Here is an 11,930-nt window from a genome sequence, read left to right as displayed (position 1 = left end):
CGATGCACAGCACCCAGAACATTCCAGTCTTATCACACTGTGCCACTTGTTACACGTATCTTCAGAAGCTCCTCTCCCCTAAGCCACCGGGTTAATCCCCTCACTTCAGGATCCTTCTGTGAGAAGCTGCCCCAGAATCACACTGCCAGCCACCCCGTGATCTATGTCCAGGAACCACAGCGCTGCAGCAAGGGCAACGGCACCAGGGAAGACAGACGGAGACGCCTCTTTAGGAGCAGACCTGGTTCACAGCCAGCACTTCCCATCTCCACCCCTCTGCTCACCTTTGTAACAGCCTCCATAAGCAGAGTATTGGTGGGGCCAAGAGCCAGCCCCTGGTGCAGGACTCTGAGAAAACACACATTAACACAACTGAAGAGATTATTTTATTGAGAGTTTTGGTCTAAATAGTTGTTTCTTCACTGGCAAGACTTCTTGCCCTTTCAGGACCATCTAGTACCAGACAGACTTGTTTGGATATTAACTCAGAAAACTGAAACAAGCAACACAACTGAACACTCTCAGCAGTAACAGTAAAGCAGCTTTTCTGAGTAATCAGGAACACCATTTCCTTGTTTGAAACTCACATTTCTCACCTGGGAAGGGAAGCTGGGCAACTGCTTTACCTGCAACCACAGAGGCAGCAGCTGCTGCACGTCCTTCTTAGATGAGTTTTAATTTCATCCCCACCACTAGAAGAAGTTGGTGAATCTCAATGCCATGGGATATGATGCAAAGCAATCTCTCCTGGTCCTATGCATCATCCATCTCCGCATCTCTTAGATACACGCCAGCTATATCTCTCAGCATCATTTTGTTTTAAGTAAAGGTATGTAAAGTAACATAGTTGAGTACCTCACAGAGAATTCCAGGAGTTAACACTGGACCCAAATTAGATGTTTTGGTCATAGAAAGTTAACAACATAATGGAGACAAATGCCATCTCCTTTGGAGTCCTGATGAGCTAAACCTCCTACTGAAAAACCTAAATTGAGGCAACGAGCCAAGCCTTTTTGTGCTCCCAAAGTCGAGTGCTCCCAGCTCCATGCTCTAACATGACTTTGGATCCCCAGGCTTGGTTTTTGCAACAAAACAAAAGTAAGCCACAGAAAAAAGCAGCACGTTCCACCACTCCAGCCACTTGCCCAGAGAACTCTGTTTGTTCTGCCCAACACATAGTGTTCAGGCGTGCCTGCAGGAGCAGGCAGCACCTACACGGGCAGGATCCGGCAAGTTCTTCACCTGCTGAAGCCAATGAGCATGAGAGATGGGAACCATGACACTGGGAGTTAGAGTTGAAGGTTTTATTAGTTGTTCTTCTGCAGAATCAAAATATTTAGCAAATTACTTTAAAGATTTCTCAAGACTGCTGATATTTCATGTATTTAGAACTTGAACAGTGTACAATGTAATACTTTGCACTATCAAAAACCACCCAAAACCTGATTTCTAGTACTAGAGGTTATTGTATAAGTCTATAGAAGTGTGAGAAACGGACCTAATGCAGTGAGTATATTTGTTTTAAAGAAAGTGCTTGAAAGAAACCTCCTGCATCGCACTCAGTATTATTTAAAACAAAGATAACTGATTTTCTAGCAGGGCATTGTCTTAAATATCCTACAAGCCTGGGGGATTAAGAATACTGAGCCCCAGCTCTCTGCCTTCAGGTTCAAGAACCAACACAAGTTGCAGGTCCAGGTAGAGTTCACAGCTTACCTGCTTCAAGAGAACTTACATGCCACTCAGCATTGGATGCTCATGTCTGGCAGAAATGTTGGATGCATGGGTAAAAAATAAAAACCACAAGAGGAACAGGTTCTCTCTTTATGCATAGCGACAGTTTCTGAACCAGTGTTTTACTAAGTTACAGACTATCTTTCAACCAAAAATAGAACTCCATTGCACTAAAAGTCAAATTTAACCAGTTAATCTGGACTGTGACACAGTCAAGTAATTCAGTACAAGCAGACACCATAAAGCAGCTTCAAAGAACCAAAGCATCCTAATTTCAAAACCAACGTAGCATTCTTCTGTCCAACTCCAGTGCAACAGTGAGGTGGGGAAACCACTCCCGTCTCTACCTATGTACAATTCCAGTAGAGGTTGGGCAGCCTAAACTCTCCGTGGCCAGGCTGGGAAAGGAAACTTAGGAAAGGACACTTTAAAAATTTAATTTAAGAAAGAAACTTGGCTCTCAGTGGAAAGAGAAATGCTGGAGTGATGCACGCGGGCGGGCTTGCTCAGTCACTGTCCCATGTATGCGAAAAGCCAGGCCCCTTCCTGCCAGGAGCAAGTCACACTGGGTGTGAAGGTGTCAGGGCTGGTCCTGCTCTGTTGCTCACTGAGAATCCAGGAATGTGTTTTCAGCTGGCTCCAGCACGAGCCATTAGATCTTCCAAAGCGCTGTGTTGGTCGTTGTTATGTAATAATAAGACCTCCTTAATGTCTTTTAGTTCAAAGCCCATTTCTTTAAATTGACTCATTAGTTGGAGAAGTTCTGTGATCTGAAAGACACAGACAGTCCATTATTTACAAGAGAAAATAGAATCAGTGCTTGGTAGAGGTTTAGCACAGAGACTGTCTCCAGTGACTGGACACCCCACAGTGTGGATTCCTTTTCCCCAAGTACAGCCCCTTCCAGCTCCATTTAGAGAAAGTCCACTCACACCAGAGCCAGCAGAGCTCTGGGTGTAGTAGCCCACGGGGCCTCACCCTCAGTCCCCCCTGTTTACAGTCCTCGATTTCCAAAATCCTCTTCAGCAAGGGCACCGAAGCTCAGTCTGTAGGGGTCTCTCTCCTATTAGGAAATTTATCAGCCTGGCCCAATTTGGGCTTGCAAAAATGCTGATTAGTGGCACACTGCTCCCACTGCATCTGAATTTTTTTTTAAAGTTACTTTGACTTTTGGAACAGTACAGTAGCCCTTGCTATTATCAATTGGCTTCTCAGATTTAGGGAAAACTCGGGGGATTAGCACAAACCCTACTGGATATGCTGTGTACGATACTACCAACATCAGCCACACATCATCCCTGAGCTTTGAAAAAATAAGGTGATAGTAAGTGAAGCAACTGATCAGACTTCTATGAATCCTCTGAAATTTACAGTGCCCCTCCACACCATGGGAAAGAAAAAACCAAGAGCAATAATGCAGTTTGAAATGGGCAATCAGGAGATTAGCCACTTCCAATTTTGGGGTTATGCCTGTAGTAAATGTGCTTCCCGAACTCAGTTACTTCTCTCACCTTCACACTGTTGTTCCTCTGTTTGAAAGATCATCACTAAGTCCATTAAAGACTGGAAGGCATACATATGCCTGAGGGGGTTGGGTTGCACCTCTGAAGATTTCATATAACAACTTGGCACACGACAGGCTGGTAGACTTTAAAAGATCCTGCTGTCCTCCGCCCTGGCTATCCATTCCTGCCTCTGTAGCTTTGTTGCTGTTAAAGCAGCCAGACAATGAACCAGACCCCAAAAAAACATATTTTCCAGCTTCTTCCAGAGCACGCCCTAACCCAATTTGCTGAGCAGCCAAGCAAATGTGTTTGTACAATGGAGAAAATTCAGAGCCAGGAGAGGCTGGCAGATTTAAAAGATTATTTGCTGCTTCTAAATTTAACTGTCTCTGTACCAAGCACCTTGCCCACAAGAGCACTCTGGGTTCAAAACATTACAACCAGAATAAGCAAGGTCTTTAAGAAATCATGTCCCCATAAAAATGCAAGCAAGTGAGAGTAATAAAACTATGCAGAATTCTAATGCTTTAACACATGTTCACTTTATCACCACAAGGATGCCCTTTGGCAGTCAGTTTTGGACACAAGGCAGCATTACCATGAAAGCCAGAGTTACATCAGCCAGAGGAACTGCTGCTGCAATTCCCCATCACAGAACAGTCTCTCTGTTCCTTAGCACACTGTGCTCTCACCTTCTCATCTGAACACTGGTGCATTTCCAAAGCTGCTTCAACAAGAAGTGGATCAAAGCCCTTCTCACAAAGCTGTCCATGTGCAAACAGGTAATCCAAAACCTGTGAGGAACGTAGAAAGGAAACAGTTTGGAGTGGCATTTGCAGCACGTGGTTGAATTACACCTCTGTACATGCAGAGGGGCTGAGCACAACTCCACCCCAGGCTTCACCAGGGACCAGGAGAAAGTCCTTCCTAACAGAGTTGAGATGCTCTTTGTACAAAAGCTTGTTCAGAGGAAACGGGTAAGCCCTTCCATCCTGTGCTCTCCTGCCAGCTCTGAATGTCATCTTCCACTCTAGTCCAAGTAGTCTCAAAATCTTATCTTTAGCCTTCTGCGTCTCATCACTGAGCAGAAGGCAGAAGTTTAACTGTGCTTTTTATACTACCAGTTTTTAAAATGAAACTGTAGGTCCAGCAGTCAAGATGTGTCAGCTTTTAGCTTCCTCTCAGACAGCCATAGGAGCTGATGCAATCTGAAAGCAGTCAGCCTTTTAAGATCAACTCAGCATACTGGTAAGTGAGCTGCAAATCCCAGCATACACGCCCAGAAACCACTGTCAAATTTCTTATCTGTCCTCAGCTTTGAGAGGTACAGGGAAAGGTCAAATAGGTAATGCTAGATATGCAAAAGAACACAGCCTGCAAATACAGCAAGATTTAAAACCACCATCCTAAGGGACATTTTTTCCATTTGATACTACAGTTCACTCCAGTGCACAGCTTAAACCTCTCTTGATGCGTAGCTAGTAAGCAAGCAGATCAGCTCCACAAGCCGAAGTCTCTGGGACACTCCTCCTCCAGGATGCTTGGTGCAACACACAGCCTGCCTAGGGCCAGCACAGAAAGTCTGGCCACACGCTGCCTGCTTTAAAACGTTCGTTTGAAGCAGCTCCAAGACCCAGAGCCATGCTTCACCCTGCAGTGCTTTATGCTCTGTGACCTGGTTTGAGCAAGCATTTGAGACAACACACATGGCAGGAAGCACCACAACCAGAGTGCACACAAGGAAGTCGGTCAGTGGTGCCTTGTGAGAGCCTTTTGGGGCTGTCTTAAGCCTGCAGGGGCCGATCTCTCTACAGGGAGAGATGTCAGCATCAAAACCCCTTGTGCTCAAAGTTGGCTGCATTTCTGTCACACAGCACTAAGCATAGCACAGTGCCACACTAAGATTCCTTTGGATGGATTTGTGGCTCCTGAGAAGGTACAATATCTTTCCCAGCCTCATGTGGAGCTAAGGGTACATTCCAATTTCAGTGCAGCTTGACCCAGCACCCACAGGTGTGGCTGACTCAAGCAGTCTCTCATCAGAAACACTCTCTTCTTTGGTTTTGGGAGCCTTTACTACCAGGTGACAACTTCTCTAGCGGCTAATATCAGAGCGGATACAGGTTGCAACACCCTGTTAGAACCTATACAAGTATTCTCCCCTATCCACTCTGCAAACTCAAGGTTGTTTTTCAGCAGAATCAGCATCTAGCCAAGGGTTTATTTCCCATGGCACAAGCTCTTACCTGGTCTATGTTCTGTCCCTTCTTCTTCATGGCTTTCAGGACGTTCTCAGGTGAGTATCCCATGTTGACGACCGTCTCTATGCACTGCCTCTCACTAGCAGAGAGGGCTTGCTGTAGCTCAGGAGCAGGGCCACCAGACCACTTTGTGCAGCTGGTGTTATTGGGCACTTTAGATACTGCAAAATTTTGGTGCGTTACCTAAAGGGGAAAATCCAGTGGCTGAGATGATGGTCATCATCTGCATCCCCACATCCTGTATCTGGCTCGTGCAGAACCAGGATACCCCATGTAATTAATCAGAGAGGCTTTCTAGAGTGCCCTTGGGAAGTTACTCACTGTTAGGATGAAACCAAGCAGTGCACATAGTCTGAACTCCCACCATACTCTTTTTACCCTCAAAACAACATTCCAGACTCTTCACAATATGCCCTCTCCTACTGGTAGGACCCAAACCTTTCAATACCCAACCTTAGACCCTGTACCTCAGAAGCAGCATGGAGGTTGCCTCCTTCACCCCAAGTTTACTTGTCACCTATGTACTCAAAGGAACACTATTTCTGGACATTTTCAGAAACATGATGCAGGGAAAGCAGAAAGGTATTTGGGAACTTACCATAGGGTTTTCTGTTTCCTTGTAGTCTGGGTGTACCTGTTGGACAACACACGAATAAGATGACTATAAACATTATGCACTAGTGAGTAGAATTTGCTACCGGGGGTAGATGGGTTTTATGGAAGAGATCTGGGAATAAGCCTACTATACTAGGGAGACTTGTGGTCTGATCAGGCTTCCACATATGAGATGCAGACATGAGGCAGTTGTGTGTACTAACAGAACAGACATCACAATGATTTTTTCTTCTCTCAGAACTCTACAAATGGATTATGCTCCAAAAAGGATGTGTGTACCCCATAATAACTGTAAGCTTGTTTATTCTGTTACTGTAATGGCTACATGTTCATACAGCTCAGTGTAATACACTAGCTCCTGTTCAGCTCTTGATCCAGTGCTACGCAGACTGAATAGTAGTGATAATTTTCAAGTCATTTCCTAGAGACTTCTCTTGACTTTTTGACTATGAGAAGGAGTAAGAAAAAACATATACTCCTTTCTACTCTCAAAATACTGCATTTCATATGCCTTATATGAGCAATGTGGCACACTGGCTAAAACAGCCATGTGATTTTCCTACCAATGCCCATTCCTGGTGCATCAACAAGGCTGGCTGACTTTCCCTGCTGTACACGACTTTCCCTGCTGTACACCCGCTCTGTTTCTGCAGAACCAGGCTGCCAGAGGGCAGAACCAACACACCACTTTATACGACTTCGACCAAGACAACAGCAGTGCAAAGAAGAGCTTTGCCCCACCAAACCTGTACATTTCAATTCAGCCATTTAAAAGGCTTCCTACATTTTAAATAGAATTAGAAAAGACTGTAAGAAATCACTGTGGACCAAGAACCTCAGTGTTTTGCATTTCTTAATACTTATTATGTCAACATAGATTTCTTGAAAGCTTATCCACTTCTTTCAGAAAGGTCTTCTTTGGGCCCAAACTAAATAACGAAAAACTGTTTACAGAAAACCAATTCTGAGAACAATCTATTAGGATTTTGACAAATTCAAATTCTTTGCAAAAAAACCCCAAACCACCACCAAGGAGATTTTCTTCTGCACTTCTGACCACTTTCATCTCCAGGGTAAGAATTTCTCTTCTAGGAGGCAAAGCCTAAGAAATCATATTCAGTGTAATGGACCAGTTTACCCAAAAAGCTCTCCTCATGGTGGTAGAGGGGCTCAAAGATCTTCACACACATCCTATTCAGGCACTTTTGCAACAGCAAAAAGTACTAGAATATGGCATACACTGAACTGGGGGTTTGGAGTATCTCTGAAATCAGTTGGTTATCAAATTGAAGGATGATGCTTTGTTATTGATGCTACAGCCAGGAAAACCAAAACTGCTTCTGACACCAGCAATTCAAGAGTCCGGGAAAACGAACTCCTCCTCCTCAATCTACTTAAGCTTAACAACCTGTGCTTGTGGTCAGTGACTTCCAGCAGAGGAGGAAAACATCTGAGGGAATTGCACAGGACAAAGCCAGGACCAGTCACTCAGCAGCTGCACTCATGTTTAAGGAAGAAATTCTTTACTGTGAGGGTTGGTGAGGCCCTGGCCCAGGGTGCCCAGAGCAGCTGTGGCTGCCCCCTCCCTGGAAGGGTTCCAGGCCAGGCTGGACGGGGCTGGGAGCCCCCTGGGCTGGGGGAAGGGGGCCCTGCCCAGGGCAGGGGGGGTGGGACTAGATGATCTTTAAGGTCCCTTCCAACCCAAACCATTCTGTGATGATTCTATGAAAATGGACAGGCTTATTCTTGTATAACTTTGCGGAAAAGGGATGCATGACCCTTCTGCTCCCAGCCACAGGGATGACTGTGACCTCCTCCTGTAATTTTCATACCCTGAGGATTTTTGTTAAATTTACTTCAATACTTTTGTCCCATTTACTTCAATTTCTTGCAGCTCAGCTGTCATTTTTTAGCCACTGGGACCATATTGTGGAAACATGAAACAAGTATAGTCTGAAGTCTTAGAATTCAAACAGAAAGAACTAGTTCTGTGGCATACCTGTTTCTTGGTTTGCTACTTAAAAAGCAGAAGTAGTTTCGAATTAAGATCTTTATTACTCCTCCGAGTAAGTATATATTTTTTTGTTGGTTTGTTTATGAGTTTGTGTCTTCCCCTCCAGCATTCTCGAGAATACACATTTCCACTTGGTCTTTAATAAATTTTAATCCAGCATAGAGCTTTGAATAGTTACAGTGAAAATCTGGCCATCTCAATGTCCATCTACCTAGTTGTAACTGATCTTTCATGTTAATCCCTTGAAATGCATCATGTGTCATACTTGGAGGTTTTATCTCTGAGATACGTGCAATCATACAATCACCTCTCAAACCTGTGATCCGTAGCAGTGAGAACTTACTCAGCACCTTGCTGCTTCTGCCCAAGTTTACCGTCTGAAATTTGTTCTAGTGATCAACAAACAGCTCTTCTGCTGTGCTCTGACACATACACTAGTTGACAGAACACTGTATTTTGCAATTAATAGTGCATTTACAAAAAAAAAACCCAAACCATTTATTTCACTGTGGGTCAACTGTGAGCACTTTTTTCTTTCTTGTATGACACAGCACATCTGTATTTTTTAATCTATTATTGCTTCTATTCCTTGAAAAGCCAGTATTTCCCACTATTTCCAGCAAATAAATAAGCAAGCCAAGGAACAACTCTAGAAGATATTTGATTCAAAACCTAGTAACACTTCAGAATCTGATATATCTCAGTTGGATAAGGCAGAATGAAGGACCATACAAAGAAGGTATCTTATGTGCTTAGCTCAGAAATGTGCAACTACGAACAAGAGTTGAAAAGCTGAGAGAAAAATCATCAGAATCAGTCTAAAACCACCAGATTTTGAGGAAACCTTCAGAGTAATATCTGAGGTTCAGAACTGCCAGCATGAAGACCTGTTGGATTGATCAATTTGTCGTGTAAATTAAGATGATCTACACATGACCCCCATTAAATAAAAGTAAAACCAAAGCCACAGGACACTTTAGAAGCAACATTTGTCTCTGCACCCTCATATCTCCCCAGCAACCCTAATTCTAATCCCCCGTGTGTTTACCGTAGTCGCTGTGCTTTGAGATGATTCTTCTTCTGTACAAACTGTTGACACAGCCAGGGAAGGCAGCCTGGATGAAGATGATAATGTTGATGTCTCCATGCCACTGTCCTCATTTAGAGTGGAAAGACCAACCATATGGTGTCCATTCAGTTCACTAGCTTTACTCTGAGCACAGGCCTGCAAAGAGCTAAGCAAGGTGCCATTACGGAGACAGGTAGTGCTGTGGAAAGTGCTCGTGAGCTTTGATGATTTTTGATCACTCTCATCGGAGTCAAGTTTAGGAAAGGACAGGGATTTAATATTGCTCACTGAAGTGATAGGGGACAGAGACACTTTGGAAGTCAAGGACATCTTTTCACAGTTTCCCAACTGCGGTAAAGTGATAAAGCCATTGGGTTTGTGAAGGGGCTTGAAGTCCAGTGTGGCCCTTTCTATTGATGCCAGAACTTCCTCATCTTGTAGCACAGACTCAGACCCTCCTTTGGGCAAAGTATTATCTAACAGCTGGGCAACAATTGGCCCAGTAGTACCAACATGAATTTCAAGAATATTTTTCAATTCCTCTTTATCATCTATAGTTTTTAATTCCAGTTTGTCAAATGGATCTTCTTCACATTCAAAATCAGCTGGGTTGAAGTCTGCTTTTGGACAAGGTGGACTGAGGACCTTTTGCTTCACAGAGCTGCTGTTGGCTGGCGTGGGAGTAAGAATATTATTGTGCTGCAAGCTAGCAAGAATGGGGTTAATAGGAGGAGGCATGGCCTCAGGGCAAGGTCCCTCTGAGAACCCCATTTTGTTGCTGACCTCTGGAGCTGCTTTTGAGTTCGCTAGCGCTTCTTCTGCCTTGCGTTCAGCTTCTCTCTGCGCAGCTTGAATTTTTTTGATATCTTCAGCCCACTTGATTGTTTTCTTTTCCAGTGAGAAGTCATACTGATGGGGGGTGGAGGGAAGAGGAGAGGAATTAAAAAAAAAAAAACATATATAAATTATAGAAGTAGCAGCTGTGATCCTTGTAACAGCAACATAAGTAACAGAGAATAAAAGCTACATGAATTATCGTGGATGGGCATAATTTTTTTTCCCAGCAGCTCTTGTAACCTACAGACTGGCAAATCTAGAAGACAACAGTAGTGGTCCATTTTGCCTCTAGCAGCAAAACATAATCTGGATTAGAATATTATATCTTGCCTCATCCCTACATTTAGTCTTCCTTTAGAACTACTGATCACTCCAAGATCAGTTTCACAGCCCTCCCATCCTCCTCCCCCAAGACAACGGTTGTAGCAAGGGGAAGTCTAATGAATTACTACATGGACAGTCATATCCAGATCTGGCGACACTGAACTACTCCCTGTCCACAAGTCATTCAAGATTACAGCAGAGTATTTTTGCATCCGAAGACTAATACAGTATTACTGAGTTCCCCCCAAAAGATTCCTAAGGGACTTAATAATATTATAGTTTTACACACACTGGTTTAAGAGGTATCAGTATTCTTATCCCAGTGCCAGTGGCTCACCAGCCAAAAAGGATATACTGGCTACACCAATGATGACAACTACCTGTGGTAGCAGATTTTGCTGCTGTTACTGTCATGACAGGATCCCAGAAGCTTTTCTCATTTTACATCAGTTCCTTCAGGACCAGATTAGTACAGGAAGGCATTTGTATGCTACTCACTACCAGTTTACTGGCCACCATAGTGGCTTGGTTGAGAACAAAATTCTGAGACAACTAAATCTACTTAAAGATTTAATACCTTATGAAGAGTGAACAGCCTCAAATGCTCTTTAAATAACCATAAAATATTCAGAGAACACAGCCTACAAGTTAAGTCCAGGGTGTAACCTGCCTGTGACTCACAAGAAGTCATAAGATATCCTTGCTGGGGTAATGGCACATAACCAAACAGGAGTTCTCTTGCCATGGGACTGCTAGGTCATACAGACTCCTAGCTCTAAGGAACAAGCCAGCAAGGCTTGCTAGGCCTCTACCAGGCTGTTCCAGGACTCTCTATGTGTTGCATCACATCCCATCCCACAGCAGGCTCCAGTGAGAGCCTGGAGACCTGTTGTCTCAACTGTATTAACAGTTTTACCTTCCCTTACCTCTAAGACTCCAAGAGGTATGATTTACAATTTATCAGCAAGGTAACTATGAAAAAGAACTCACTGGCCGAAGTGCTGTGCACAACTCATTACACAGTCCTTGCTATATGAGCAGCAGTGCTATCGTAGTTTTAAGTGTGCGTATATGTATATGACCATATATGGCCCAAATTGACCAAAGACATATCTTTTTTTTAATACTAAAAAAATGGGGGGTATTCACATAAAAATATATGGCTTTGGTCAATTTCGCTTCCCTGCGCTGTTTTTTAACAGCTCTCACTGCAAGTATAAAAAAGTCAAATTACACTGCGAGATGCACAGTTTACAGTGACATCATATTACACAAGGTGTTGCAGTCCCAGTGGGCATACTATACTTGAGCCTCAGCTTGGCAGGAAAATGGGAGACATAGTACAATTAAGCCAGCAATAGAACATCAGAGTCTCCTTTAGGTCTCCCACATCAACTTAACTGGTTGGAAACGTGTATTAGGACAACCAGGTAATGATTTAATTGTGATGATGAAAAATATATCATGTAAAGTAATAGGGTAATATGCAGGGCAGGGGAAAAAAAGGCAAGAAAAAAAGCAGAACCATCTACAGCAATCCGTCACAGCTGAAGTGAAAACAATCATCAGTT

General features: G+C 43.6%; 1 protein-coding gene across 2 annotated transcripts in view; it reads right to left on the bottom strand.

The window, feature by feature from the left end:
• Positions 1 to 373: 373 nt before the first annotated feature.
• The window catches only part of UBAP1 (ubiquitin associated protein 1), a 36,472-nt gene continuing 24,915 nt past the window's right edge, over positions 374 to 11,930 (bottom strand). For both annotated transcript variants that reach the window (XM_042804468.1, XM_032988111.2), the window contains exons 4-8: positions 9,178 to 10,107; positions 6,099 to 6,134; positions 5,486 to 5,683; positions 3,932 to 4,033; positions 374 to 2,504 (exon numbers count right to left, since the gene is read on the bottom strand). In XM_042804468.1, coding sequence (XP_042660402.1) covers positions 2,364 to 2,504; positions 3,932 to 4,033; positions 5,486 to 5,683; positions 6,099 to 6,134; positions 9,178 to 10,107 — 1,407 coding nt within the window. In that variant the 3' untranslated portion in view covers positions 374 to 2,363. The remainder of the gene's footprint in view (positions 2,505 to 3,931; positions 4,034 to 5,485; positions 5,684 to 6,098; positions 6,135 to 9,177; positions 10,108 to 11,930) is intronic.

Source organism: Tyto alba, unplaced genomic scaffold (genome assembly GCF_018691265.1).
Source record: "Tyto alba isolate M040663 unplaced genomic scaffold, T.alba_DEE_v4.0 Super-Scaffold_42, whole genome shotgun sequence".
In the NCBI taxonomy this organism is placed as follows: Eukaryota; Metazoa; Chordata; class Aves; order Strigiformes; family Tytonidae; genus Tyto; species Tyto alba.
Note: the sequence above shows the minus strand (reverse complement) of the source record. Positions and strands in the feature narration are given on the sequence as shown.